At 39.6% G+C, this 25,660-nt stretch overlaps 5 protein-coding genes across 6 annotated transcripts; 2 read left to right on the plus strand and 3 right to left on the minus strand.

The window, feature by feature from the left end:
* Positions 1 to 308: 308 nt before the first annotated feature.
* On the minus strand, positions 309 to 2,874 carry LOC115628722 (5,10-methylenetetrahydrofolate reductase). The gene is made up of 3 exons (XM_030524918.1): positions 1,968 to 2,874; positions 1,778 to 1,878; positions 309 to 1,036 (listed from the first exon to the last, which is right to left on the minus strand). The coding sequence occupies exons 1-3, from the start codon at positions 2,488 to 2,490 to the stop codon at positions 617 to 619; spliced, it is 1,044 nt and encodes a 347-aa protein (XP_030380778.1). The 5' UTR covers positions 2,491 to 2,874; the 3' UTR covers positions 309 to 616.
* A 1,281-nt stretch (positions 2,875 to 4,155) lies between these two features.
* LOC115628675 (ADP-ribosylation factor-like protein 5A) lies at positions 4,156 to 17,041 on the minus strand. 2 transcript variants are annotated; one of them, XM_030524849.1, is made up of 6 exons: positions 17,000 to 17,041; positions 16,045 to 16,230; positions 8,192 to 8,400; positions 7,994 to 8,119; positions 7,827 to 7,936; positions 4,156 to 6,028 (listed from the first exon to the last, which is right to left on the minus strand). In XM_030524849.1, exons 2-6 carry the CDS (start codon positions 16,088 to 16,090, stop codon positions 5,980 to 5,982), a joined length of 540 nt encoding a protein of 179 aa, XP_030380709.1. In that variant the 5' UTR covers positions 16,091 to 16,230; positions 17,000 to 17,041; the 3' UTR covers positions 4,156 to 5,979. The 2 variants fall into 2 exon arrangements, with proteins under 2 accessions (XP_030380709.1, XP_030380708.1); XM_030524848.1 differs by having other exon boundaries at positions 16,899 to 17,014.
* Positions 17,042 to 17,213: 172 nt separating this feature from the next.
* LOC115628685 lies at positions 17,214 to 22,697 on the minus strand. The gene is made up of 6 exons (XM_030524859.1): positions 22,535 to 22,697; positions 22,037 to 22,374; positions 21,515 to 21,918; positions 20,704 to 21,475; positions 20,341 to 20,579; positions 17,214 to 19,823 (listed from the first exon to the last, which is right to left on the minus strand). The coding sequence occupies exons 1-6, from the start codon at positions 22,544 to 22,546 to the stop codon at positions 19,609 to 19,611; spliced, it is 1,980 nt and encodes a 659-aa protein (XP_030380719.1). The 5' UTR covers positions 22,547 to 22,697; the 3' UTR covers positions 17,214 to 19,608.
* Positions 22,698 to 22,844: 147 nt separating this feature from the next.
* On the plus strand, positions 22,845 to 23,838 carry LOC115628739 (tctex1 domain-containing protein 1-B). The gene is made up of 2 exons (XM_030524943.1): positions 22,845 to 23,444; positions 23,506 to 23,838. Exons 1-2 carry the CDS (start codon positions 22,931 to 22,933, stop codon positions 23,763 to 23,765), a joined length of 774 nt encoding a protein of 257 aa, XP_030380803.1. The 5' UTR covers positions 22,845 to 22,930; the 3' UTR covers positions 23,766 to 23,838.
* Positions 23,839 to 23,945: 107 nt separating this feature from the next.
* LOC115628680 (DDB1- and CUL4-associated factor 13) lies at positions 23,946 to 25,606 on the plus strand. The gene is made up of 3 exons (XM_030524853.1): positions 23,946 to 24,089; positions 24,152 to 24,866; positions 24,932 to 25,606. The coding sequence occupies exons 1-3, from the start codon at positions 24,020 to 24,022 to the stop codon at positions 25,482 to 25,484; spliced, it is 1,338 nt and encodes a 445-aa protein (XP_030380713.1). The 5' UTR covers positions 23,946 to 24,019; the 3' UTR covers positions 25,485 to 25,606.
* The last annotated feature ends 54 nt before the right edge of the window (positions 25,607 to 25,660 follow it).

The raw sequence follows: 25,660 nt of genomic DNA on the forward strand, positions 1-25,660 counted from the left end.
CACTTTTTTAACCACTAAATCAATTTCAACCATCGGCCCAGGCGAACTCACATACTTGTATACATAATTTTATGTAAATATTGATGAGTCCCGATTCAGGATCAGAGCCAGGATTCGCATTCCGCTAATGCTCTGAGTATTGTACGCAAATTTTAGGAATATGAGCAGCACAATGAGCAACTCATTGATCAATCTCTTGCGAGCAATATTTGCGGAGTTATATATGTATGTATAGGAATACTTACCCCCCTCCAACTCAGCCCGTTATAAGGCAGCTGGTCGTCAGTTTACAGATTCCAATTACAGGCTCCAAAAATTAAGTTACCATTTATTTATACTTGAGGTCAATTAACTATATTTTAAATCTAAATTGAAAATGAAACATTGATAGCAAATGTTGGTGATCTTCAATAATAATAATGAAAAAACAAATTAAAAAAAAAAAATAAAAACAAAAACAAAAAACTTAAAAAAATAAAAAAAAATTAAATTAAAAAAAAATTACCTTCCGTCTTAAATGTTTCTCCAAGTGCTTCCTTCAATTTAAGGTATACTTAGGAACTTCTTAAACATTCTCCGTTCAATAATTGTACTACTTAATAATTAGGGCAGATCATCAGATCAAATTTGTAGTTTCTGGAGAGGCCGGCGGTACCTGTAGTATGCCGAGTTCACGTAGCTGTTGAAGCACGGCCAGCACGGGTTTGAAGCGACTCATGGTAAAGAACTGGACACCATAGACACCCACATTGGCATTCAACACGTGCTGAATGATCTGGAGCGCCAGATCCTCAAAGAACTTGGATACTGCGGCGGGCGTTTCTTTCAGTTGCTCGACTTGGGCGCGCAGCTCCAGCGGCAGTCGCACACCCGTTATCTTCTCCAATGTCCCATAGCTGCGGTATGAGTCTGGCACCGCCACTCCCATCATGATCGGAACTGTGATGTTGGCCGCGCGACAATCCCGAACGAACTGTACAATCATCTCGGGCCTGTAGCAGAACTGTGTGATGATGAAATCAGCGCCGGACTCAACCTACAAATATAGTTAATAATAATAATAATATTATAAGATTAGTCTTTAAATGAATTGAGCAAGAATTAAGGTTCAAATGTTAAGCAGTATTAATTGGGTAAGAAATAAGTGAATTCTGTATCTAAGCGGGGATCAACGTTTCGGTCTCTTGAACATTAGTCTACCATTCAGCAACAACAAAAATCGCTTTCCTAAGAAGGGGATTTACATTCAGACCTGCTTATCTTGCAAATCGCGGGCTAATATTTGCTGAGTCTGGCTAAATTTTCCACCGACTGATTATCTCTCTCAGAACGAGGTTGGACCCTTTGGTATACAAAACGAATTATTTTTCTGATTATTCAATACTGAGAATTGTAAACACTTTTCCCTAAAAATTCGACAATTCACGATTGCTTTGTCTCTCTAAATTGCGATGATAATTGACTTTTTTAAATATATAACCGGATACGAGATGGGGGGACTGCATGAAATAATTGGCAGTCGAGTTGTTTATGAGTCTTAAAATACTGGAGACACTCGAGGGGACTTGAGCATGACAAAGTGGCAATTGAAAAAGCTGACAAGACAAGGCCTGTTTCACTTGCGATTTGTGATTCCCCTGTGATTCTGCACCTCAACCTGAAGGCCCAATTGAAACTACTGAACCGGTTAATTCTCAACTTAGTGTGAATACCCCAAATATAAACCGGAATCGATCAAGAAAGGTTATTAATTAAAAATCTTCTATTTTCATCTCACCTTCTCTCTCAGATGTTCAATACTTTGCGCTGCATAATGTGTGTGAGTGGGCTCGTTTGTATAGCCCTCCGGATAACCTCCAACGCCAATAGAAAGCGTATCTACAAAGCAAAAAGGGACAGAGGGAGAGGGGACGTAGTAACGCCGATTCCGCTGATAGCCCCACAGAGCTGCTAAACTAAATACTCACCTCCCCGGGCACGTCGCGCCCTCTTCACTAGCTGCTGACTATATGTATAGATCTGATCGGCATACACTTTATCTCCACGAACGGCCAGCATGTTGCTGAGATTCATCGCCAGAAATGCATCTAATCGCTTCTCACTCAGCCGATAGGCACTCAGATGTGGCATTACGGGAATATGCGGCTCCAGGTGCTTAGCCAGAGTTAACGTATTTACATGCTCAATGGGATGTACCTTCCAATATTCCCAGCCCAGCCAGACCAGACTGACGAATGTGGGCAGGACAGGCAGAAAGTCGTTAAAATCCAGATGCGTCGGCTTACCAGCGGTACGTGCCGTTATTTCGATGCCATAGAAGAACTGGCCCCGCGCCGTCAGATCAGCTACCAACGAGCCGATGCGTGCCTGGGATGGGGCTGTCTGATTTGGAGCAAAAATCACTTGTGGCTGGTAGCTGGCAGGACCGGCCGGAATGTCCGAGATCGGTTGTCCCAGACCGTTCAATGCGGGCACCTCAATTGTGTGCATTATTGTTGTTGTCAGCCAATCGCAAAGCTTCCGCTGCTAAAGCTCTTGTTGTTCGCACCACGAGGTCGCTCAAGTAACTGGCCGCCGAACGGAACGAATGCTGCGATTTAGATTTCAATTTGTTTTCTTGCTGTTGTTGTTCTTCTTCTTAGCTAACCATGGCCACGCCTCTTTGTCTAGCCTCTGCTAGTCTGTTAGCTCTGATTGTTTTAATTGTTGTTGTTCTTTTCTCGTCATTTTGGGGCTTTTTCTTCTCTTCACAGGTGTTTCTGTTTCTCATAAATAATGTTTTCTTTTTAATCGCGACTTCAAAGCTTTTACGTTGCGGTTTTTGGCGTTCCTGCTTTGAGTTCAGAGTCTCTGTTATTGGCCACAGTTGGGCAAGCATTGGTCTGCCACCTGAGCACGGTTTGTTGGGCGCAAAGCTTTCGCTCTCAAACTGTAAGCTCGCACAGACACAACAATAACAACTCATCTGTGCAGCGCAGAGAAAGGCTCTAAAATTGTTTTGAATGACTAAGGAAAGGTTTCAAAAATGTAAAAACATTTACCAATATCGATGCCAGACAATTTAATCGAACTCGGAAATGGAAAAAGAGTCGGTAACAGTAGTAGAAGAAATTTAAAAACTTAGTACTTTGGACGATTCTTATGCGAACTAAATAAACATTAAAATAGAGCTTTTCTACTTATTTTTCGCAGAGTATTGCTTTTAGCAGATTTGTTTTGCATAATTTGTTAAATATTAATAAGAAATATCAATACAAAAATATAAATGTCTTCTGAAAAATATATGCTTTTATAAATTTTCTTGTGGAATTTATGAAAATATTTATTTAGACGAAACCGATGCATTTTATAAAATAAAAAACAGATGAATACTAATCTAGTACAGGCCGAACTACGGAACTGTACAGTAGTTTAGTTTAGTTTATACCTTTAGACTTGTATACGATAGTGGAGACGACGATTAAAGCTCAAGTAGGAAATACACAAAATACAGTCTGTACTAAGGAAACTCTCATTAAAAATAACCTTAGCACAAAAATAAAAAATTCGATATAGTTTTGACTAAACCGAGTACTCATTATGACTATTGCAAGCAGTTCAGATTATTACGAAACGAATATTTTGCAGAGGGTCGTCCTACGATAGAAAATGTTCACATCCAACGAATACATGAGTATAGAAAGCAGTTCGTTTATTAACAGAATTAATAATAAATATCCAAGGAACACCACGAGTTGGGATAATATTTATACTCCAAAAGAGTATATGGAAGTCCAATAAGCTGAAGCTTCAAGAGAAGAGGAGGTCGCGATTGATAGAATCAAGAGCTGAGGTCAGTATACAAGCATCATTTACCAGAAATGTAAACTCCTGGAGATTATTCATTAAAATTCTCGCTAACAAAAAAAAAATGCCATCAATACCGGTTCACATAAACTTACTTTTTATCTGTTTCAGGGCCGATCTATTCTTATTCTTACTCTGACTGCAAATGGTGCCTTTAAAATAGTTGTATTGCTTACCAAATTTCTGAAATTCAATCTTCTCTCTCTCTCTCTCTCTTTCTCTCCATCTCCCTGTTCGCTCTATTTAGCTACTTTTTATGAAAGAAGTGAGGAGGAGGGTGACCAACAGAAACTGAAAATCGAACTGGAATTGCTGGAAAAGTGTTGAATTTTCTCCTTGTTTTTTATTTCATGCCACTTGCAATTTAACATTAGTTGTTTAGCCTACGAAATATGTATAACTTTGTTACAAATACATTTGCATTATCATTACCGTAATCATTATCCTCAATATCTTCCGTTCTCAACATCTTCAGTTTGGCAAACACAGAACAGATTACATGCACACAAAAAAACACACACAACATATTAATTTGACTTTTGGGCGTTGTCCATCTGGGCCGGGCGGCACTTTCTAGTTCCAGTTCTTTTTTGTTGTTTTTTTTTTTTTTTTTTTGTTTGATGCGTATGTTATGATATAGCCGCCATATACTACTTATCTATGTGGCCCTGGAGAACGCACATCAACTTTAGCTGCACCGCCAAAGTTAAGGACTATCGTTAATGTGTTTTGTTTTTGTTTTTTTTTTTCTTTATAAATTTCATATCAACGTCTATTTTTTAATTACATTGGCAATTATGTATATGTATGTATTTTCTATTGCGATGTACAAAATATATACATACTTGTACATATATTTTATATATGTATACACGTACTTGTTTGTGTATGCATGCTTATTCGTGAATCGTGGCTTGTTGTCTATGATTGTACATATCATATAACTCTATATGTCTCGACGTTGTCTCTCGTTGAATGTTCGCCTGGATGTGTTTTGAAAGTGTTGCACTTTTCTTTTGTTTTCTTGTGTTTTGTTTGTTGACTTTTTCATTTGTTTGTTTGTTTGTTTGTTTGTTTATTGTTGTTTACTCAAATGGAAGTGGTTAATTGGCGCTGCTTAATTAGTTTAAAAATAGATTAAGCATTTACATTAATTAAGGCATAAACAAACAACTTAGAAACTAAATTTGAAAACCTTCATCTTCTTCTTCTCCTTCTCCCATCCTTCGATCAATCTATACTTCGTTCCTTCGTCAATTTGTGTATTAAATTTTAAATAAAGCTTAACACGCGCTGCACTCAAAAAGGCAACCAACTCTCGTACAATATTTAACTAATCTTATGGAGCAAAGGGAAGGCGAGCAAAAAAACTTGTCAATTTATATATATATATATAAGTATGTATGTATGTATGTATGTATGTATATGTATAAGTGTATATCTTAGGTTTAGTTTTTAAAACAATTGGGGTATACACACGATTCTCGATTCGGTTTGAAGCACACGAATTTTCGGATCAGCAGTGGAACGAACGGCGCAATCAATTTTGATTTATTGGAACTAAATAGTTTGTACAAAAGCAGAGGCCAACAGAAAAGAATTTAACAAACAGACAAGACAAAAGTGAAAATAAAAGAAGTGTTTCCCCCAAATCAACAATCAGCAAACTAAACGTACATTAATTAATGAATTGATTAGGTTTAAGAAACGCGATTATGTATAGAAAGCTAAACTGCACACGATGGCATTTACAATTTGAACAATTTGTTGTCATAACTAGTTTAGAAAAAAATACTCGTACATTAAATTTGTAATTAAGTTTAGCCTTTACCTGAAAGCTATTATTTGATGAACAGACAGTTTTGGTTGCTTTGCGGCTCTGCAGCCCTGCGAGAGAGCGCTTTCTCTCCAGCTCTCCTCACCCGCACTCTCTCACGCATTCTGTTGGCAGAATGGCGGCGGCGGCTGCGGCTGCGGCTGTTGTTGTTGTTGTTGCTGCCGCTGTTTCTGTTGCTGTTGCTGCTGCTGCTGTTGTTGTTGTTGTTGTAATTGTTAATTGCAAAATTTGCTTTGTCTAAATTATTCAATTAATTAATTAATTAACTATAAACTAGCGCAGTCCATATCTGTCTGTCATTTCTTTTTGATGCGTTGCACAATCCACTCGAGTCCCTGATACAAGCTGCGAGCGCCAAAGAGAGCCAAAAACGAAAAGAGAGAGAAAGAGAGATTGAGATAAGTTTGGTTCCGTTGAGTTCTCCAAGTTTTCCATTTCTATTGGGAGCACAGATAATGAACCGATATCATTCCATCTTCATCACTTAAAATTTATTCAATGTATCACAATTTAAACTCATGAGAAGAATATCAATCAGTTCTATAAATATTTCCAATTATAACAATTTCCCTATTTATATGCTCTAATTTAATTCGAAATCGAAAAACGTATAACATTTACATTAGCGCATGTTTTCTGTACATTTGAATTCCTAATTTTATTTTTTTTAATGAAGTAAAAAGGCTAGTCTGTACTCTCAACAATAATATATCTTTATCTCATTTGTCAATTCAGGTTTTTAAGAAAATTGAATCGAATTGAATGATTTCCTAACTCTCCCATTATTCTGATACATCGAAAAAATTCTTTAACAATGTCTACCTCTAAAAAAAGTTTGCCCAGAGAATATTGATCTATAGAAGCAGAAAATATTGCCAAGAACTAAACACTCCTAAAAAGTGGACCCTAAAAAATGTGTATGTATTATACATATTTCTCTCAAAAAACTCGACTATTCTCAATATAGAGCTCGTTATAAATAGGACTAGGAGTGTCGTGAATCAGGCGTATGAATTTTAATGTCCTTTTCAGACTCACCTACTTATATTTTGCAAGATGATTTTAACACTAAATTTTTATTATTGTATATAACAAAAAAAAAATAAAACAATCTTTACTAAGAGAAACTTTGAAGCGTCGCAAAAAAAGCACCTATGTTAATAATTAAATACATACGCATATATCTGAAATATATACGAAATAATTTAATGCCCATTATTGAGAAAATATTATTCTTCTTTCAGGCAATTTGTTTGAAAAATGTTAACAGGCCCTTAGAAATTTAAGGCAAACGTTGAAGGAACTTTGCATTTCATTTGCTTTCCATCTTTAAAATACATATTATCTGTGCGGTTTTCAAGGCTCCTAAGCTAAACAGTCTATAACAACTAACTAGAAAATTGCGGTTGTCACTAGAAATCTTTCTACTCGCTACGTTCCGGTCTCTCAGCAAGCCTACTTTTATTAGCTGCCACTAAATTGTAAAGCGGAGTTCACGTGAACCTCATTATGTTTAGATATTTACAGATTTTCTATATCTATTTCATGTTCTGAGTGCGACCAATGTCAGCCAAGGCATTATCGGGCATATAAACATTTAAATCTTCATAGCGAGGCAAACAAATTTGCCAGCTGTTTGCGAACTGTTCTGTCGGACTAAGCTGAACTGGCCTTATCGCAGCGTGCTGTTGATAACCCAACAAAGCTATATATATAACAAGAGATACTATGTCTATACAAACGTCATATTGCCAATAACTTGAAGTACGTGTGCACGGGACAAAATGTATTCGATTTGATTTAAAACTGCTGATACAAATTCATAGGAGAATTACAAAACGATGTCTTATTTACAATCAAGAATAAAAATAATAATGTATGAAGTATGTTCGACGGTCTGAACGTTTGTATTTCGTAGACTGTAAGAGCTAGACGCACCAAACTTGGCACACGCATAGCTTATATGTTTCTACAGCTTTCAATTTCTAAATATGACTTGTATTAGCCAGCTCTTTCGTAATTTCTACAAGAGCAAACTAAAAAACTATGAGCAGAATGCTGCAACTTCTCTATCAAGCATAAAACTTGTCAGAATCGAAAGATTTCACCAAGGAGCTAGAATGAAGAATGATGTGTAGCCTACCCTTCGCCTGTGAGCGCACAACACGCTTGTATGTGCCATTGGTGTTTTTTAATGGAAGTCAAGTCCAATTGCCTGGAAATTTCCGCCGCAGACATTGAGCCTTTCAGGTCCTGAAGATGCAGAGAGCATTAAAAGATTGTCACTTACATTTTAACACTCGAACTCACCTGCTTATTTGCGTACACTAACAGACTGGCTTTACTGAGATCCTCGTGTTGCAACATTCGATACAATTCCTCGCGTGTCACGGCCAATCGCTCGCGATCCGTTGAATCGATTACCATTATGATGAACTGTGAAATGCGAAATATGTGCGTTATGCGTTTGAATTTCAACTGCCATCCAAAGTGAGACACCGAACTCACCTCGGTATTTGTGTAATATGTGCTCCAGGCGGCCCGTAAGCTTTGCTGTCCACCCAAGTCCCATACCAGAAAGTGAATATTCCGCCAGACCACCTCCTCGACATTGGAGCCAATGGTCGGACTTGTATGCACCACTTCGTTCATCAGAAACTGATAGAGTATTGTTGTTTTGCCCGCATTGTCGAGACCAACCATAACAAGTTTGTGTTCTATTGGAGTGAGAAATGGAGAGGAGGTCATTAAAATAATCAGCTATGCATAGTTTTTCCAATATATTTGGTTAAATGTAAAAATCAAAACACTACATTTATGATATACGATATGTATATAGAGAGAGAAGGATATAAACTTTAGGGATTGAAGACCAAACCCGATTATAAAAAAATTAATTTAAAAAAACAATTTTATTGCAGCCATGGAACGTTAAATTGTTCCGGATTATTTGATAGTTCAATGAGTGGCCCCTTTCCAAGAAACTCGCTCATTTTATGATAAAGTTCCAAACCCAAAAAGTTGCGCTGTTAATATTAATTGCTCTTTTTGTTGCAAACTATTTACCCTATAATATATGCAGCATATCTGTATTTGATCGTCTTTCTTACAAAAAGATCTTAAGTACAGTATTATCGTAACGCAACTGTTAGAACCATTTTCCAAAAAAAACCAGAATATTTTCAAGAGAAAAAGCCTTAATAACTTCAATAGTTATTCGGTTCATTAAATTTTCGAAATAATAAAAAGCCTCTAATTTTGAATTTAGATTAAATAAACATTTTCAAATTGAAGAACTGTTTCGAATCAAATGTGGTCATTTGTAATTTTTATTTTTCTACGTTTAACTGATTGATGTTACAGAACTGATGTTTGGACGTGGAAATGGAACTTGAAAACCAATTCTTTAGAGTATTTTCGGACGTGAAAAGTGATTTCATTTACATATGTATGTTAATTGAGAATGGAAATAAAAATGAAGAAACCTTTGCTGCTGAAGTAGTTGCTGTGATTCGACGTTTAGTTATAGAGTAGAGCCTTTTCTTCTGTCTGATGTTTGAAAGTGTAATATGAGTACGAATTAGAAATGGTCAATTATATTTATCATAACTCATTACTTAGAATAAAGCTGCTACTCTAGTTAGATATATCTTTTATCGATATTCCCTCAAAATTGCATAACAATCGGATATATAGAAGCCGAACTATCACGCGCATACTAACACGGTATTTGTGGTAGCGGTACAAAAAGTTCGGAAGAAGTCAGGGCCACAACTTCTTGTACATAATTGTGACTAGTTATAAAATAATAATAGGATCGTGACAAATAAAAGCTACAAGTTGTTTGGAGAAGTCAAGTCTACAATGCGAAGGAAATTATTCATCGGTCATTCGTTCCGCGTCATCGGTCGAAACTTGTGAAAAAATCGAGTGCTAATCATCAACCACTCTCTATATATTCACTTGATTTGACTCAGTATTACTAAACCCTATTTGGAAAATTGCATCTAAAAGAAAAGCGCTAAGGCCTTTGAAGCCCACATGCTGAAGGACATGCCTCGTTCGAAATGCTTCTTGATCGTGCAAAACATTGTATTGATACGGACTATTTAAAATAAACCCATTTTCCAAAACATCAATTCTGTGTTCCATTCTTTATTTCCATTGCATTATTTAGTTATTCAGATCTTGGCAAGTGTTATGTCAGAAATATGATTTCAAATGGAAAATTCTTATTGATTTAATTATCATTTCATTCCAGCAACGTTAAACCGGTTTTGTTCATTTTCATTTCACTTAACCGATTTCTCTACGCAGAGTAAGGGCGGACACACTTAATTGGCCTTAATACCCAGAGGGCGTTCATTGAACCGTCAGAAGTCAAAAGCCAACTCATTTAATACGGTTTGTCGTTTTCTCGTTTCGTGCCAAGACACAGCTTCAGTATGGAAATGGGCTATTGAAACCGAAAGTTTCTCGCTTTGTTACGTTTCTCCTCCGATAAGATTTATAAATATTTATGATTGGCCAAACACATGAAAAAATGAAAACATTATTCGCTCGATAAGCAACAATAACAACAACAACAAATTCATTTAAAAGCGCAAATTTGTTGACGAATTCGATGACTTCATCGTTGAGACGCAGAAACGCTCTCACATCTCTACATGTATTCGAGTTGCACAATCAGAGAGTTATTGATGTTGCCGATCGATGCGAAAGTTAGTTAGTTGCAGTGTTTATCGGCACCAGCTTGAGCTTCTGATCTCACTGCAAAGGATTAATATTGCAGGTCAAAAGATCGAATGAAACTAAAAAACAATAGCTTGGGGACTAGCTGCGTCGAAGAAAGGCAAACAACACAACAAATCGATGCTAAAAACGTAACAAAAACACAAATACAATTAACAGAAATAATCAACGTGTAGCGGCAGATGGATCAGAACGAACAGTTCATACCCTACGCTCTTTAACCACAATCTATATTTTCAACACAACTCTTCAAAAGCTAAATACCTATACAAAATTTGTCAAGAGAGGTCACGAAATTACGTTTCTAGACGAAATTAAAGTCTATAAGAGCTTGTCTTTTAGAAGAGTTCAACAACTCCTTTTCAATACTCAAAATAATACGCTTAAATGTTATTAAACAATTTCAAAAATGTTATGACTAGAAGGTCCAACCTTTTAAAATACCTTTAAACAATACAGAGTCATATCTAGATAGCTTTAGACCAAGAGATCACTATCCCTCCAACAAAACCATATACAAGTACTAACCTAAAACTTAATTTGCTGTCAAAGTGAAACTGAAAAATAAAAGCATTATTTATTTATTTATTTATAAATTATTATTTATAAATAGTACACTAGTTATAGACATCTCAGAGATGTTCGATTCCGATCCTATATTTTCAACTGATAAGCTAAAGTTATGACCCAAACCTATAGCAATTAAAATACCGAATCCCCTTAAATGAGCGTATACTTATAAAGCGATATGTGAATTTCGTTTGGGGATATGAAGATCACTAATCTACCTACATTTCTAAAAAAAAAAGAATCTCTGTCCTCAAAAAGGTTTTTTAGAAAAAAAAAAATAATCACCAACTAACCCCATTTAATAAAACATTTTAGAAATCATTGTGATCCTCGGTTTTGAGTTCGATTGGAAGTGATAATGAATTGATTAATCAAAAGAAATAAGTGTTGAAATAAAAAAAACTCAAAAAAAATTTTAGATGCATAATGGAAACTTTTGCTAATCTTTTAATATCCGATATTACTGACAAGTTCTCCTCGATTTTGAGTCCGATTTGAAGTGGAAATGAATAAATCCAAAATAAGTATTGAAATAAACAACTTTTTAATTCATAGTCTTTTAAACGCCCTGCTAATCTTTTAAAATCCCATATTTCTAATAAGTGATCCTCGATTTTGATTCCGATTTGAAGTGATAATGAATTGATTAATCATAAGAAATAAGTGTTGAAATAAAATAAACTCAAAAAAAAATTTAGATGCATAATGGAAACTTTTGCTAATCTTTTAATATCCGATCTTACTGACAAGTTATCCTCGATTTTTAATCCGATTTGAAGTGAAGATGCCTTCATGAATCCAAAATAGGTATTGAAATAAACAAACAGCTTTGTTTGTCGATTAAATAAATAAATATATTACATATTTCTGAAGAGATATGGGGTCCCATTGAGTGTGATATTGCCTTGATAAATCGGTTAAAGGCATTAAAATAAACTAAACACAAATCATTTTTTATGCATTGCCTAACAAGCGGGCCGCTCGTGCTACAATCCCATTTTCTAGAGTAAAATAAAACTGTTTAATGAAATTGCGCGGCGATCTTCACCTTGAATTTTATAAAAAAGCACTCACACACGTAAACAAGAACAGCGAAAATGGCGTTGAAAATAAAAACGTCAACAGCGAGTAAATACAAAAAGTTGATGTTTTTGTTATGGCTGTTTATTATATATAAAGCTTTTTTATTATTACTATTTGTGCTACTAAGCGGATGTTAATTGAATGCTGATCAAAGGGAAACTAAAAAAGGAAAAATTTAAAACTTGAAAAATGGAAATCTTCTGCTCCTTTGGCAATACTATATGTATGATTGGCGCATATAGAATTACAGAGGCAGCAGGGCAGCCAATTTTTTAATGAAATTTAAGACGAAATCAATGCTGTTGGTGCCCTTTTGGACTCGGCCAACAACAGCTGTGGCCCACACCCGAAAACAACAACAACAACAACAGCAGCAGGTAACAAAATACCTCAAAATGTTATGTTCGGTAAAAAAGCAAAACCGCCCAGACAGGTTGAAGGAACTGAACTGCGCACAATTGAAGCCCGTGTGATAAAAAATAAGATATATACAAGTATAGATATGAAATGAAATGAGAAACAAAATGACGAGATGCTGTTCAATAATATTTCTCAACAAGCAGCACATTCAATAGGAATTGTAACTAATCGGTAAATAGGCACAATCAGCTCTAGCTCTACATATACGATGCACATACATACATATGTATGTATATAAATACTATATATTGGAAATACACAAGTGTATATTTAAATTGCTCATAAAGGTTATCGGAGCGTGCTCGATGCGGGTGAACTGGGCACGAGAACAAATTGGGGGAAAAAACAGCTAACATTTTTAGATCTAAATGATTTGAGACTTACATATAACTCCCATATATTCCCTACATGTATATAGTTTTAATGTAAGTCTGTTTTTTCACTAAGAAGCTTTTTTTTTACAAAATTCAGACTCAAAGAGGGGAAAAGGGGCTCCAAAGGTAGGCATTAAAATAATATGTATTGCTTATTATGTTCATTGTAAAATTTGCCTTCTCACAATGAAAAAATAGCTTATATAGAAACTAAACAATAGGAACCGAATGACTGAACAAATCTGCTAAGCCAAGCGACCATTTGTTGCATTAAGAAGAACCAACAGATCTGGAGAACCCAATTAGGAAATCAGACACACAGTTTATGTCTAAAGTCTAGAACTTTTTACACCTTATACGAGTATTGTCAGAAGTTCACAGATACGCCTTATAAGGCTAACAAATGTTGTAATTGCTTAACTAGCTGGCAGTTTATAACCCATGCGCTGATAAGAGACTGATACTGATAAGTAAGACTGACAGAAAACAACCTCCTCAATGGGCAACAGTTCGGAATCGTTTTACAATAACTTTATCAACGCAAGCAAATCGCCGTCCACTTGGCCATTTGTCTGTGTTCTCGTTTTTGGCGGCCAGGCGGACTGGCGGACAGACGGACAGGGGGCCAGGCGCGAGTTCAAGTCCATATTAAGGTCAAGCGACATATGACACAATTTTCCTGCGCCTTTTCAGCTTGTATTGTCGTCATCGTTGACGCGTAGCTGCTGGCGGTGGGGAACCACAGCCTTGTGGGTCCCACGACGACCTTGGCTAGTGGCCGTCAGCTCGGCAAGCAATTCACGAACCGCCAGTCAACGGTCAAGGCATTGTGGAGTTCAGCCACAGCTTATCACACAAGTAAGCGCAGTTGGTAACAACAACTACAAGTATAAAACGAATTTGAATTAAATCCACCTTGTTGTTCCCTTCCATTGCCAATTGAAGAAAAGCGATCGAATGGAAAACATGACAAACAGCTGAAAAGTAACAATTCACAGACAAATACACCCTGTACATGCGAGTATATCTCTGCCTTGCTTTATCGGTAAACTGATAAATGAATTGAAACAAGAATAACCCCAAAGAACTCTTTTCATTGATAATTCGTAACCGATAATAGATAGTCGTACCTTGAAGTAAAAATCGACTCACTCGCGGCCATTGTGACAAGCAGCGATTGCTGGATAGGAAGGAAGGGGGCAGGGAGTCACTCTAATGTGCCAGTTTGTTGCATGACACATCGTGAGGTGAACAAACCGTAGTCATGCAAGCGTCAGCAGCACACACGCATTAACCCATTACCGCTATGACCGCCATTGTCGGAGACAGAGAGCGGACTTTTTTTCATTTTCATTCTCCGCGTGACTCAGTGGGTAGCTTTTATTGTACGCAATATGTTTATAGACCGGCAATGAGGGTTTCCTACAGCTATGTAAGTGTGCAAGACTATTTGCCACTTATCTCTTTAATAATAATTAAATAATGAATAACTCACTATGCTTTAATAGTTTGGTTTTACAGCAACTTATCCAACCAATCCTACCAAAATTAATAACCCTTCGACTTCTGGAGCCTTTAAAGAAATCCACAAATTGAAGCCCCACTTAGTGCCGCAAAGTTTGCTGAGATCGTTTATTGTAAGCAGAGATAACAAACATACGTTCCTGTGATTAAAAGGCCGTTTAAAGCAATTGACATCAAGATTACATGAGACTTATAATTGGCAGGAATTTAGATTAGACAACAATTGGCAGTGCAATTAAATATCATCGTTGAACAAACACCATCAGCTATTATTTAGGAAAGGCATACAAACTAATGGTATCATGTGTTTCTCGTACATTAGTAACCATATTAATGAATTAATTTAGTTAGCTTTAGTAACAAACTTCAAAGTATTGAATACAGGTAGATTTTCCGATTAATTCGAAATTGTACAATCGCTTCTAACTCGACGGCTTCGCTTTTTTCAACTACAATAATATTAGAAATTGCTTGGAGAGCTGACTCTTCAAACAAAAAATTGTCTCTGGGAATAAGGCCGACAATTAAAAATAAAGATAATCTGTTTAGTTTGAAGCAGATTTTTTGCAAGCCAAAGCCCATAATTTAAATTAGAAAGTTTTTCATTAAAGATGTAAACATTTTCCATGCCTTTTTTAGCTGCTACTTAGTTTTGAGGCACAGTGGGCGAGAAACATTTTCCATCGGCCAAAACACCGTAACTGTTCCAGCAACAAAGTAAATAAACTCGTATTTAATTTGCAATATAAGCTTAATATTTAAACGTTTAGTGCGAAAGATGTGCCTGCCCTTGGACCACTGTATGCTAGATGGGGGAAACTGGGGCTATAACTGCCTCGGAATGCAACCGATTCCGTCATTCCGGCTTGACAATATATGCGAGCGTATTTCAATTAAGAAAAATCAATTTGCATAGAGAATGTAATTTATGCAAAAGAAATCAAAACTGGGCCGTCAGCAGCAGAGCAGCAGCAACGGCAACAACGCAAAGAATTTTAATAGCAGCAGCAACAACAACAACAACATGCTTGTTCTCTTTTTTATTACAATTGTGGTTGTTGGTGGTTGTTGTTGCTGTTGCTGTTAACGTCGACGCCACATTTGCGTCTCTTCATTAGCTGCTCAATATTCGATTTTCTCTGCTGCTGCCATTGCTGCCATCGCTGTTGTTGTTGGCGCACGCTTGTTGACAAGGTCAACAACGAAGTCCAATTGCCTGTTTTTGTGTGTGTCTTTGGAGATTCCAAAACTAGACGACAATACTAACAATATTACCAACAACAACAACAATAGGTACACAAAGGCGGCGCTAGCATGTGGGTGACAAATAGACTGTCTTTGTGTGTTGTTGTTGTTATTATTGTGTTTCGACAGCGGAAATCGAAATAAATTTTAAGTAAATGGCGCTAATGGCAATTTAAAGCGAGCACAATCGAAAACAATGAACGCCAAAACAGCAAAAACAAATAAATAAAATGCGGAAATCAAATGACAACGTCGAAGATGTGTTCAACAGAATTCATGATGTTCCTTACTGTTCTTCTTCTTCTTCTTGTTAATGTTATTGCTGTTGTTGCTAACAACCAACAAGTGTTGACACCAATCCTTCCACTCTTCATCCATCTCCTGCACACTTACCTTCGTTGCCAAACATGCGCCATAGGCGGGATAGCAGAAGACCCATGTTGGTGTTGCTGCTGCTCTGTTCTTGTTGTTGTTGTATTTGTAATCACAGACTTAGTGGCGGTGTTTTAAATATTGGCTGCTGCTGTTGTTGTTGTTGTTATTATTATTATTATTATTATTTCTGTACTGGTACACGCACTGAGAAAAAAACAGCGAATTAGCATAAAAGTTACAACAAACGCACAAAAACAAAAAACCAAAAAAAAAAACAAAGACAACAGAAGCACTCTCGCTTTTTGGGCCAAGACTTTCACTTCATTTCGACTTGAGTTGGCCGGGGCTGGGGAAAAAAAACAGACAACACACACACACAGCCACACATTCAGGTACACGCATGCAAATCTCACGCACTGCGACGACCTAACCTTATACAAAAAATATCAATTGCGGGTATCTTTTTGGTAGCAGACGCCGTTGTTTTTGTTATTGCAATACGGAATGTGAACTGTAAATTGCTCAACTAACTGAACGCGCGAACCGCTTTGTTCACTACACACAACACAGCGACAATAGGGAAAACAGTTATTAAAACGCACAACGCACATTAACAGTTGTCGTTGTTGTTATTGTTATCGTTGCTCTTTTTGGAAGCCCACTACCGTTTGTATGTTTGTGTTGTTGTTGTTGTGTGGTTGGCCTCAGGTAGGATTGCTTGATTTTTTGTGAATTTCTGTTTCTGGCGTTTTGATTTGCTCACACACACACACACACACACGAACATACAAACTCATACACACACAGGGGCACGCAGCCTCACACACCCGACAATGGCAGCAGCATTGCTCCCGAAATTGTATGACTCTTACTATTAGTTGTAATTGAATTAAAAGCTTTTTTTAAACACGTTCACAACACAACAACAATAGGTGTTTGCGGAAAAAATGATTAATTAACTAACTCAACATACGCGCACTCATACAATCGCCAGTCCGTCTGTCTGCCCTGCTGCTGCTGGTGCTACCAGTGTGACCACACTCTGTGCGGCTTATGAAATACCAAACGCAGGTCTGCATTTCAGCGAGCTGGCAGCGCCATTCAATTCACCTTCTTCACCACACTCACAGCACAAAAACTGTGGTGGTAATCGAGTTTGAATTTGAATAAAAGAATGCCCAATGCAGTTTGCTTAGAATAAAATGTTTATTTTTATTAGATCAAAAAGTTAAACTTTAAGCGATATTAATGTATATTTGTGCATGTGTGTTTGTTGTGTATGTGTATATGTGTGTGTGAGTGGCTGTGTATATTTGATTTTGCCTGTTTCTTTTATATTTTTATCAACTTTATCTAATGTATGATCTTTTTTGCACGCAATTACTTATCAGTGCGAGTCGCGCCATTACACAATACCGTTTCTAATACTGTTAGTTAGACGTACCTATTAAGTATGCATGCATATGTGTGGGTGATAGAGAGTGTTTAGGCCATGTGTGTGTGTGTGTGTGTGTGTGTGTGTGTGTGTGTGTGTGTAGCCGTAATACAACCCATCAGCTGATCCTTAAGAACTAATACAACTCCATTTGCAGAACGCACACCACACCTGCCACACCTGCTCCACGGCTCCAACACAATGTGTGTGTATGTGTGTGTGTGTGTGTGTGTATGTATTTGTGTATGTCGTATATGCTATATGTATGTATGTATATTTTAGTTTATTTAATGCTATGCGCTTTTTACTCTTAATACTTTTACTTTTCCGCTTCTTTACTTCCTACCTTCCCCACTTCCCTACTTCCTTCCTTTCTACCTTCTTGATATGAATGTGAAGTTGTTGTTGTTTATGTTTTTTTTTTTGTTTTTGCTTTTATCTCTTCTACTCGCCGAAATCAATTGCACAAAAATCAGTTATAGAGACGCCTAATAAATATTGCACAAAGTAAAAAACTGGAAGTACACGTACACAACGAACGAAGGAACGTAAGAAAACTTAAAAAATTTCCTCTTGCTTTTCTCATTTTTCTTTTTCGTTACTTTAAACATAAATTTAAATATCACAGACATTTTGCCAATTTATTTAATTAATACTCGTTTTTGTTTCGTTTGCTTCTTTTTTGCTTTTCGAGAATTTGTTTCCTCTTCCATAAATTTTGTTTTACGCAAAAAATAACGAAAATTAAACCAAATTATTCGCGACGATGAAAGAGAAAGACTGGGGAGAATAAACCAGATTTAAAAAATAAAATAAAAATAAAACTTGAAATAAAATAAAGTGAGAGAACGGAGAGATAGATGGCTTTAGGTATTTTAAAATCGGCCCTGGCCGTATTTCAATCGATGCTCTGTACAAGGTTCGATCTACACATACACATTCTATATCCGAAATCCTGCTCCCTCACCCGTACAGCGCACTCCTAGATGGGACCCCACCGATGCCCCCCTTCTAATACACATAGTCTCTCTAGCAGGACTTGAGCGCATAAATCTAAATATCAGTCGAACATGGAAAACGAATCGAGTCTTGTGTTGAAAAATGGCACGTAATTCCCAAAAAAAAAAATTGAAAAAAACAATATTTATATATAAATATATGTAAGCAGGGCTAACTCGAAAACTTGAGCGTAGGATTGCTATATGAATGTGAATTGCTATACTATACTATATACCTAAATATATATATGTATATATATTTATGGATACACTCCTCCGCCCTAGGCAGCTACACCTTAACAACTATAGGCGCTACGGTTCCAGGGAACTATTGCTTTAGTTGCATTTTCAGTTTAAGGAGGCTTAGTAAATCGATGACCGATTCAGTTAAGCAATTACTGGATTAGATCTTACTAGAGACCATTCTCTGTTATTTCTAGATAGAATTGATGTTAAGGTGCAGCTGCAATTATGACCAGACGTGTATAAACTATGCTATGGCATGAGAATTGCGCAAACAATAGAATTAATAGATGGCAAGGAAATGAGTTGAGGACCAAAAATAGTTCTGGAATACCATTTTTTTTTTTTGAAACTGGCGCAGCATTTCCATGCAACCTCATTTCTTCATCATGCACGAAGATTGCGCAAACAATAGAAAGATTTAGATGGCAAGGAAATGACTGGAAGTTCGAAACTTTTTTCCGGAATATCATTTTCAATTCGTTTGTACGTTTTTTTGTAATTTACTTGTCATTTCTTTGTTATCTTATTTCTTCATCATGCACGAAGATTGCGCAAACAATAGAAAAATTTAGATGGCAAGGAAATGACTGGAAGTTCGAAAATATTTCTGATATTCGTTTGTTTTTTTTTTTTTTTAAAGGCAATCCTTGCAATCCCATTTCTTCTCCATCATGCCCATCATGTGGTGGTTCCTCTAACTGCTGCTAATCTCTAGATCTGGAAGAGTTTTGTTTGTTTGTGTGCGTTTTTAAGTGAATGTGTGGGATTCCGTTAAGGTAAAATGCTCGATGTTACGGTTGTCCTATTCCGGTCTCTCTTCTTCTTTTCTTTGCTTTTGCTTTTTCTTTTGATTATCATTCCAACCTTACCAACAAATGTGGTTCCAATTTTCAATTTCGTTGCCTAATGCATGTTGTCCACTCGGGTCGGCTGTAGGCCGAGTGCCGCGCCAAGGCCCAGACCTGGGGGTACCGGCACGCCCACACCGACATTGACGCCCACTCCAACGCCAACGCCAACGCTGCCTTCGCTTTCACTCTTCCAGGAGGTGACGGGTATATGAGGCGCCGGCAAGCAGTTTCGCAACGTTTGCACAATCTGTATGGTGTCCATAAGCGCTGTAGAGGGATATTCCAGATGTGAATGTTGAATACATATGGTAAGGGGTTATGACATTGTTCCCAAAAGAAATGTTTAATTTGGCAATTCTACGAATTGTTTGGAAAGCGATTATGAAACTATCAAGCTCTAAAAGATAATATGAATATGGAGCTGGTTGGGAGCCACAAAGGATATAAAAAGATAGATCTATTAATGCTAGAATGGTATTCTATAGGAAGGTTGGAGTATTTTTAACAACACTATAGATATGGGACTAGTTTTCAATGCAAACAAATTAAAAGACTAACTAGAGCTGATAGATACATATTCGAGTTCGGTGGAGAGTTCTTAGATCCCTACTAGAATAGAGAAGACCCATTCCAACATCCTTACTCTCACACGTAGAATATATTTAATCCTGCTTATGCATCAGGGCCAAGGCAGAGAACAGACAGACAGGACAACAATCTAAGCTCGACTCTTCGCATTTGCGATTATTTTGAGGGCATTACTCCAATATTCCCCGCCACTCACTCTTCTGGAGACTCTCGCTCTGCTTGCCATAGGGCTTGCACATGGAGGGTCTTATGTAGGTCTTCATGCGGGCCATATTGCGCATCAGTTCGGCAAAGATGCGCACAATCTTGTCCTGGCCGACGGGCATTAAGTCCATGCGATTGGCATCATGATTGGCCGCAGCGGCAGCTGCGCCCCACGCCCCATTATGCAGGGCCAACAGATCCTTGTTCGATTCAATGGAGTCCAGATTCGAGCTGAGCAGAAAGCACAGAAAAAAGAGAGAGCGAGAGGGAGAGAGATCATGAACCGTACTTGGTGGGTAAGGGGTGTGTGTGGGAGGGAGAGAGAGAGACAGAGAGCGAGAGACGGCAAGCTCACCGAAGTGAGTCCACAGTTTTGTGGGAGAGCTGATCCAGCGAGGAATGCGAGGAAGACGACGAGGATGAGTGCGGCGACTGGGAAGGAGGCGGCAGCGAGTGATGGCCATGGATGCTGATGCTGCTGTTGCTGCTCCCAGCGGAAGACGAGTTTGTGGGCTGCTGCTGCTGCTGTTGCTGCTGTTGTTGCTGCTGTTGTTGTTGTTGTTGCTGCTGTTGTTGTTGTTGTTGCTGCTGCTGCTGCTGTTGATTGGCAGCGACCGCTGCTGCCACCGCCTGCGATTGCATCAGCCCTTGAATCTGCAGGTTGGCCGCCGCTGCAGCCACCGCCATCGGATCAAAGTGCTTGGGATCGAGTTGGGCAAAGACGCGCTGCTTCTCCAGCGGACTGAGATTGCTCAATTTCTCGAGACTTTGTTGGGCAAGCACGCGATTCTGCTGCTGGATAAGCGCCGCCGTCAGCTGCTGTTGGTGCTTGGCCGCCTGGGCCGCTTGCTGTTGTTGTTGCTGCTGTTGCTGCTGCTGTTGTTGCTGCTGCTGTTGTTGTTGCTGCTGCAGCTGCTGCTGATGATGGGCAGCTGCGGCGCTTATCTGCGACAGCTGCGACTGCAGACTGTTCTGCTGCTGCTTGGTTAGGTGCTGCAGCTGCGAGGGCACCTTTGCGGCGGCCGCCGCCGCCACTGCTGCCGCTGCCGTCTTAGATAGATCGATTTCGACGCCAGCGCTGGCCACTGTTGGGCCGCCAGCTCCACCGACAGCTGCACTGGCAGCTGCTGCAGCGGCAGCCGGGGTGCCGGGAGCACCACCCGCACCAGCACCGCCACCAGCACCGCTAGAGGCAGCACCACCATGCGGTGGCAGGTGCGAGAGGCGCTGCAAGAAGTCGGGCGTAGAGACGCCCGGAAATTGCTGATCGATAAATGGAAGCGGCGAGATTCCCATATGGTTTTTATAATAGCGGCAGGCGGGACTCGGACAGCTCTGCACCACCTCAATGATGAACTCCTTCTCCATGCCAAACTGGTCGCGTCCAATAGTGTAGGATTCGATTACTGCGCGCACGGTCGCATCTACGCTTAAGTGGAGGCCATGCGGCCCAGACATATGCTTCAGCATGACAGCATTAGCGAAGTGCTCGAACGGCAGCACAATCTTGCCATTCTCGCGAAGGATTAAACGTCCTTGGGAGTCGAGTGTGAGACGATTGGCCAGTACTCTGCAAGGTAAAGAATTGAAATTGTTTAAATGTATGCAAAGATTGGTCAGTTGATTTTTTTTTTTTTTTTTCTTTTCTTTTGTGATAATCTTGTGCACATTTTGGACGACTCTCTTACTGCAAATAGGCGGCACTTGGCAACATGGCATTGTCCTTTAGATCGGTGAAGCATTGCAACAGCTCGGCACTAGGATTCCAGCCTTTGTTCTGCAAATATAGCTGCAGCAGCATGTAGAGCTTTTCGGTCACATAACCCACTCCTGGGAGTCCGGCATTGGGTTGTGGCAGCATGTCCGTATGGGGCGCGCCCATGGCGGCTGCAACACCACCACCACCGCTGCTGCCGCCGCCGCCGACTGAAACGCCAGCAGCATTGGGACCCTTGGAGAGAGCAGCTTTCATGGTTTCCGATAAGTCTAATTTGTAGTTGTCGGGATAGAAGTGTTTGACGTGGTCCTGCGACAGAAAGAGTGGAAAAACGCATGAAATTTACAGCACACACACACAGACACACACACACACAAACACATACGCAAGCACGCACACATACACAAGCACATTGACGCTCGCCCACCCACCATCCATCAACGCCCATCGTCAAATCAAATCAACTCACCAAATTGTTCATTTTGTGGTCTGTGATGCGGTCTGTAGCACTGCAGCGGGCGCAGCGCGCTAATTTATATGGTTAGGCGCCACCAAATCATTTTGGAAACGCTTCCTGCACGACAATGCAAGTCCGATATCAGAGCGACCGAAAATTGCAAAATTGTATGTGTCTGTCGTCTAATTGTGTTGTCCTTCGGTGGCAAGGAAGCCCACTTTGCAATGCTTGGCAGCACTTTAAAGCCTTTTTCGCCTGGCAGCACTTGCAGGGCAAGTTGTAGGCAGCACTTGTCCGTTAACAGCATTCTCCACCAGTGGCAACGCTGCCAGTTAACTCAAAAAAATTTTAACTTTCATTCTCACATTTTTATTATATTTTCAATCCGAGTAGTGCTCAATACAAAAAATGTCTTCCAAAGTTTCAACTTCGGCTGCGGCCAGCAAAACCGGAAAATCAGACAAAGGCGATAAGGCCGAGGCTAACAAAGCCGACAAAGAGGTCACAATTAAAGAAGGCAAGGCAGATAAGGCCACAAAAAAGAAAGAAAAGGAGAAGACCAGCAAAGTAGACAAAGCTAACAAGGATACTGGTGAAAAGACTGACGACAGTGGCAAGGAGAAGAAAAGTCGCAAAGGCAAGAAAAAGAAAGGTTCCCGCCATGGCAAGGTCACCAAGGACGGATCTACAATATCGGCAAAGAAATCCACCGAAATCGGTCCAAAGACCGAATCGGTATACACCCTCGATCCGATACTCGTGAAATTCTCATCTCTGTCGTCTCGTCCTCATGACGAAATCGATCCTGTGACCAATGTGACCATTTATAATTCCTATGAAATGGGACCGGCATTTCGGCAGAAATTCCCTGTACCTTATATACGCTACATGATGGAACGCGTGTTCTACGACAAGCTCAATGGTAAGCGTATGTGGGTATGGGGAAGTGATAGCCAATATTTCGGAGCTTTTTCCACTTACAGGCAAAGCGTACAACATAACTGAGGCTGCAAAGTGGGCCCGTGACATTGTCGATGAAATCAATCTACGCATGAGAGGCTTTTGTGCGAAACCCCGCTATAAGCATGTTGTCACTGTCATGATTTTCCAGCAAACTGGTGCCGGCTGCTGCTATGGATCTAGCGCCGTTTGGGATGAGCTGTCTGATGATTCTGTCTCCATTCAGCATTTGTGTTCGACCTTCATAGCTTGTTGCACTGTTTTCGGTATCTACAAATATTAGCAAGCATAACCACATATTTTGATATTATATATTTAGAAAAAAAAAACTAAAGAATAAATAAAGAGAAGCATGAGTTCTTTGCTTTTGTGGGAATCAAAAAATAACGACGTTGCCAGTGATGCCAATTAACGGTCAGCACTAGTGTTCACTCACAGCTGAACAATAGAAAGGGTGTGGTAGCACTTGCGACTTCACGTGTTGTTTATATTCCGAAGCCTTTTAAATAAACAGCTAATTTAAAAGTCTATGCCAAAATGAAAGTGAAAATGATAAGTCGCAACCCGGACAAATATGTCCGGGAGACAAAACTGCAACAGCACAGAAGTAAGTGTGCCGCATCGTACTGTCTTTTTGCAATCGTTTGTAATGTTCTTGCAATCTTTTAGTGCCGCGAAATTATGATCCGGCTCTGCATCCGCTCGAGGGTCCACGAGAATATGTTCGTGCCTTGAATGCCACCAAGCTGGATCGTGTGTTTGCTAAGCCCTTTGTCTGTAATTTGAGCGGACATCGTGATGGCGTTGCCTGCTTTGGCAAGCATCCGAAATCCTTGTCAACGCTGGCCACCGGTGCCTACGATGGAGAAGTGCGCATCTGGGATTTGGCAAATCGCACAAGCATTCGCAGCTTTGTGGCGCACGATGGTTTTGTGCGTGGAATTGTGTATGCTCGGCAAGGCCATCGTTTCTTCAGCGTTGGTGATGATAAGACAATCAAGGTGTGGAAATCGCAGCCGCCCGAGGTTGGCCAGGAGGAAGAGCCGGTGAACACCATATTGAGTCGATACATTCTCACTGGCATTTCGCACAATCGCAAGGATAATACGTTCGCCACCAGCGGCGAAGTCTGTGCCATTTGGGATGAGCAGCACAACGACCCGCTAAAGACATTGAAATGGGGTGTGGACACGCTGCATTGCGTCGCCTTCAATCCGGTGGAGACCAGTGTTCTGGCCTGCTGTGGCAGCGATCGCAGCATTATTCTCTATGATCAGCGTGAAGCGCAACCACTCCGGAAAGTGGTGCTTACCATGAAGAGCAACAAGCTCGCGTGGAATCCTATGGCGGCCTTCAACTTTACGGTGGCTAACGAGGATTGCAAGTAAGTGAAAGGCAACGAAATCGCTCTTCCAAATTCCTTATCATTTGTCTGATTTCCTTCTTCAGTCTCTACACCTTCGATACACGTAAGCTACGGGATCCGATCAAGGTCCACTTCGATCATGTGGCTGCGGTCACCGACGTAGACTACTCGCCCACGGGCAAGGAGTTCGTGACGGCCAGCTACGATAAGACTGTTCGCATTTACAATACCCATTTGAGTCATTCTCGTGATATTTATCACACGAAACGAATGCAGCATGTGGTCTGCATTGCCTGGTCACTGGATAGTCGCTACATCTTCTCCGGCTCCGACGAAATGAACGTGCGCATGTGGAAGGCCAATGCGTCCGAGAAATTAGGCGCGGTGCGACCACGCGAACGGGCCAACTTTAACTACCAGGATGCGCTGAAGGAGAAATATGCAGCACATCCGCAAATTAAACGCATTGCCCGTCATCGACAGGTGCCGCGTCAAGTGCTCAATGCCCAGCGCAAGATGCGCGTGGTCAAGGAAAAGGAACAGATCAAGGAGGCGAATGTGCGCAAGCACTCCAAGCCCGGAAAAGTGCCGTTCGTGCCCGAAAAGAAGAAGCACGTGCTGCGCCAAGAAGTTTAAATACTGTTCACTATCTTATATTTTTTCAGGCCCTTTTAATCGTTAAGATAATTAGATTAATAATTATTGTATGTAATATTGAATAAAAGTAACGAAATACGTTCAAATGCTTCTCTCGATAAGCCTTTCGCATTTCCCCTTCATCGTTATCGCGATAAATCGGCAACGACATGCCA

The sequence above is a fragment of the Scaptodrosophila lebanonensis genome, unplaced genomic scaffold, assembly GCF_003285725.1.
Source record: "Scaptodrosophila lebanonensis strain 11010-0011.00,11010-0021.00 unplaced genomic scaffold, SlebRS2 tig00000123-arrow-arrow-pilon, whole genome shotgun sequence".
Taxonomy (NCBI): Eukaryota; Metazoa; Arthropoda; class Insecta; order Diptera; family Drosophilidae; genus Scaptodrosophila; species Scaptodrosophila lebanonensis.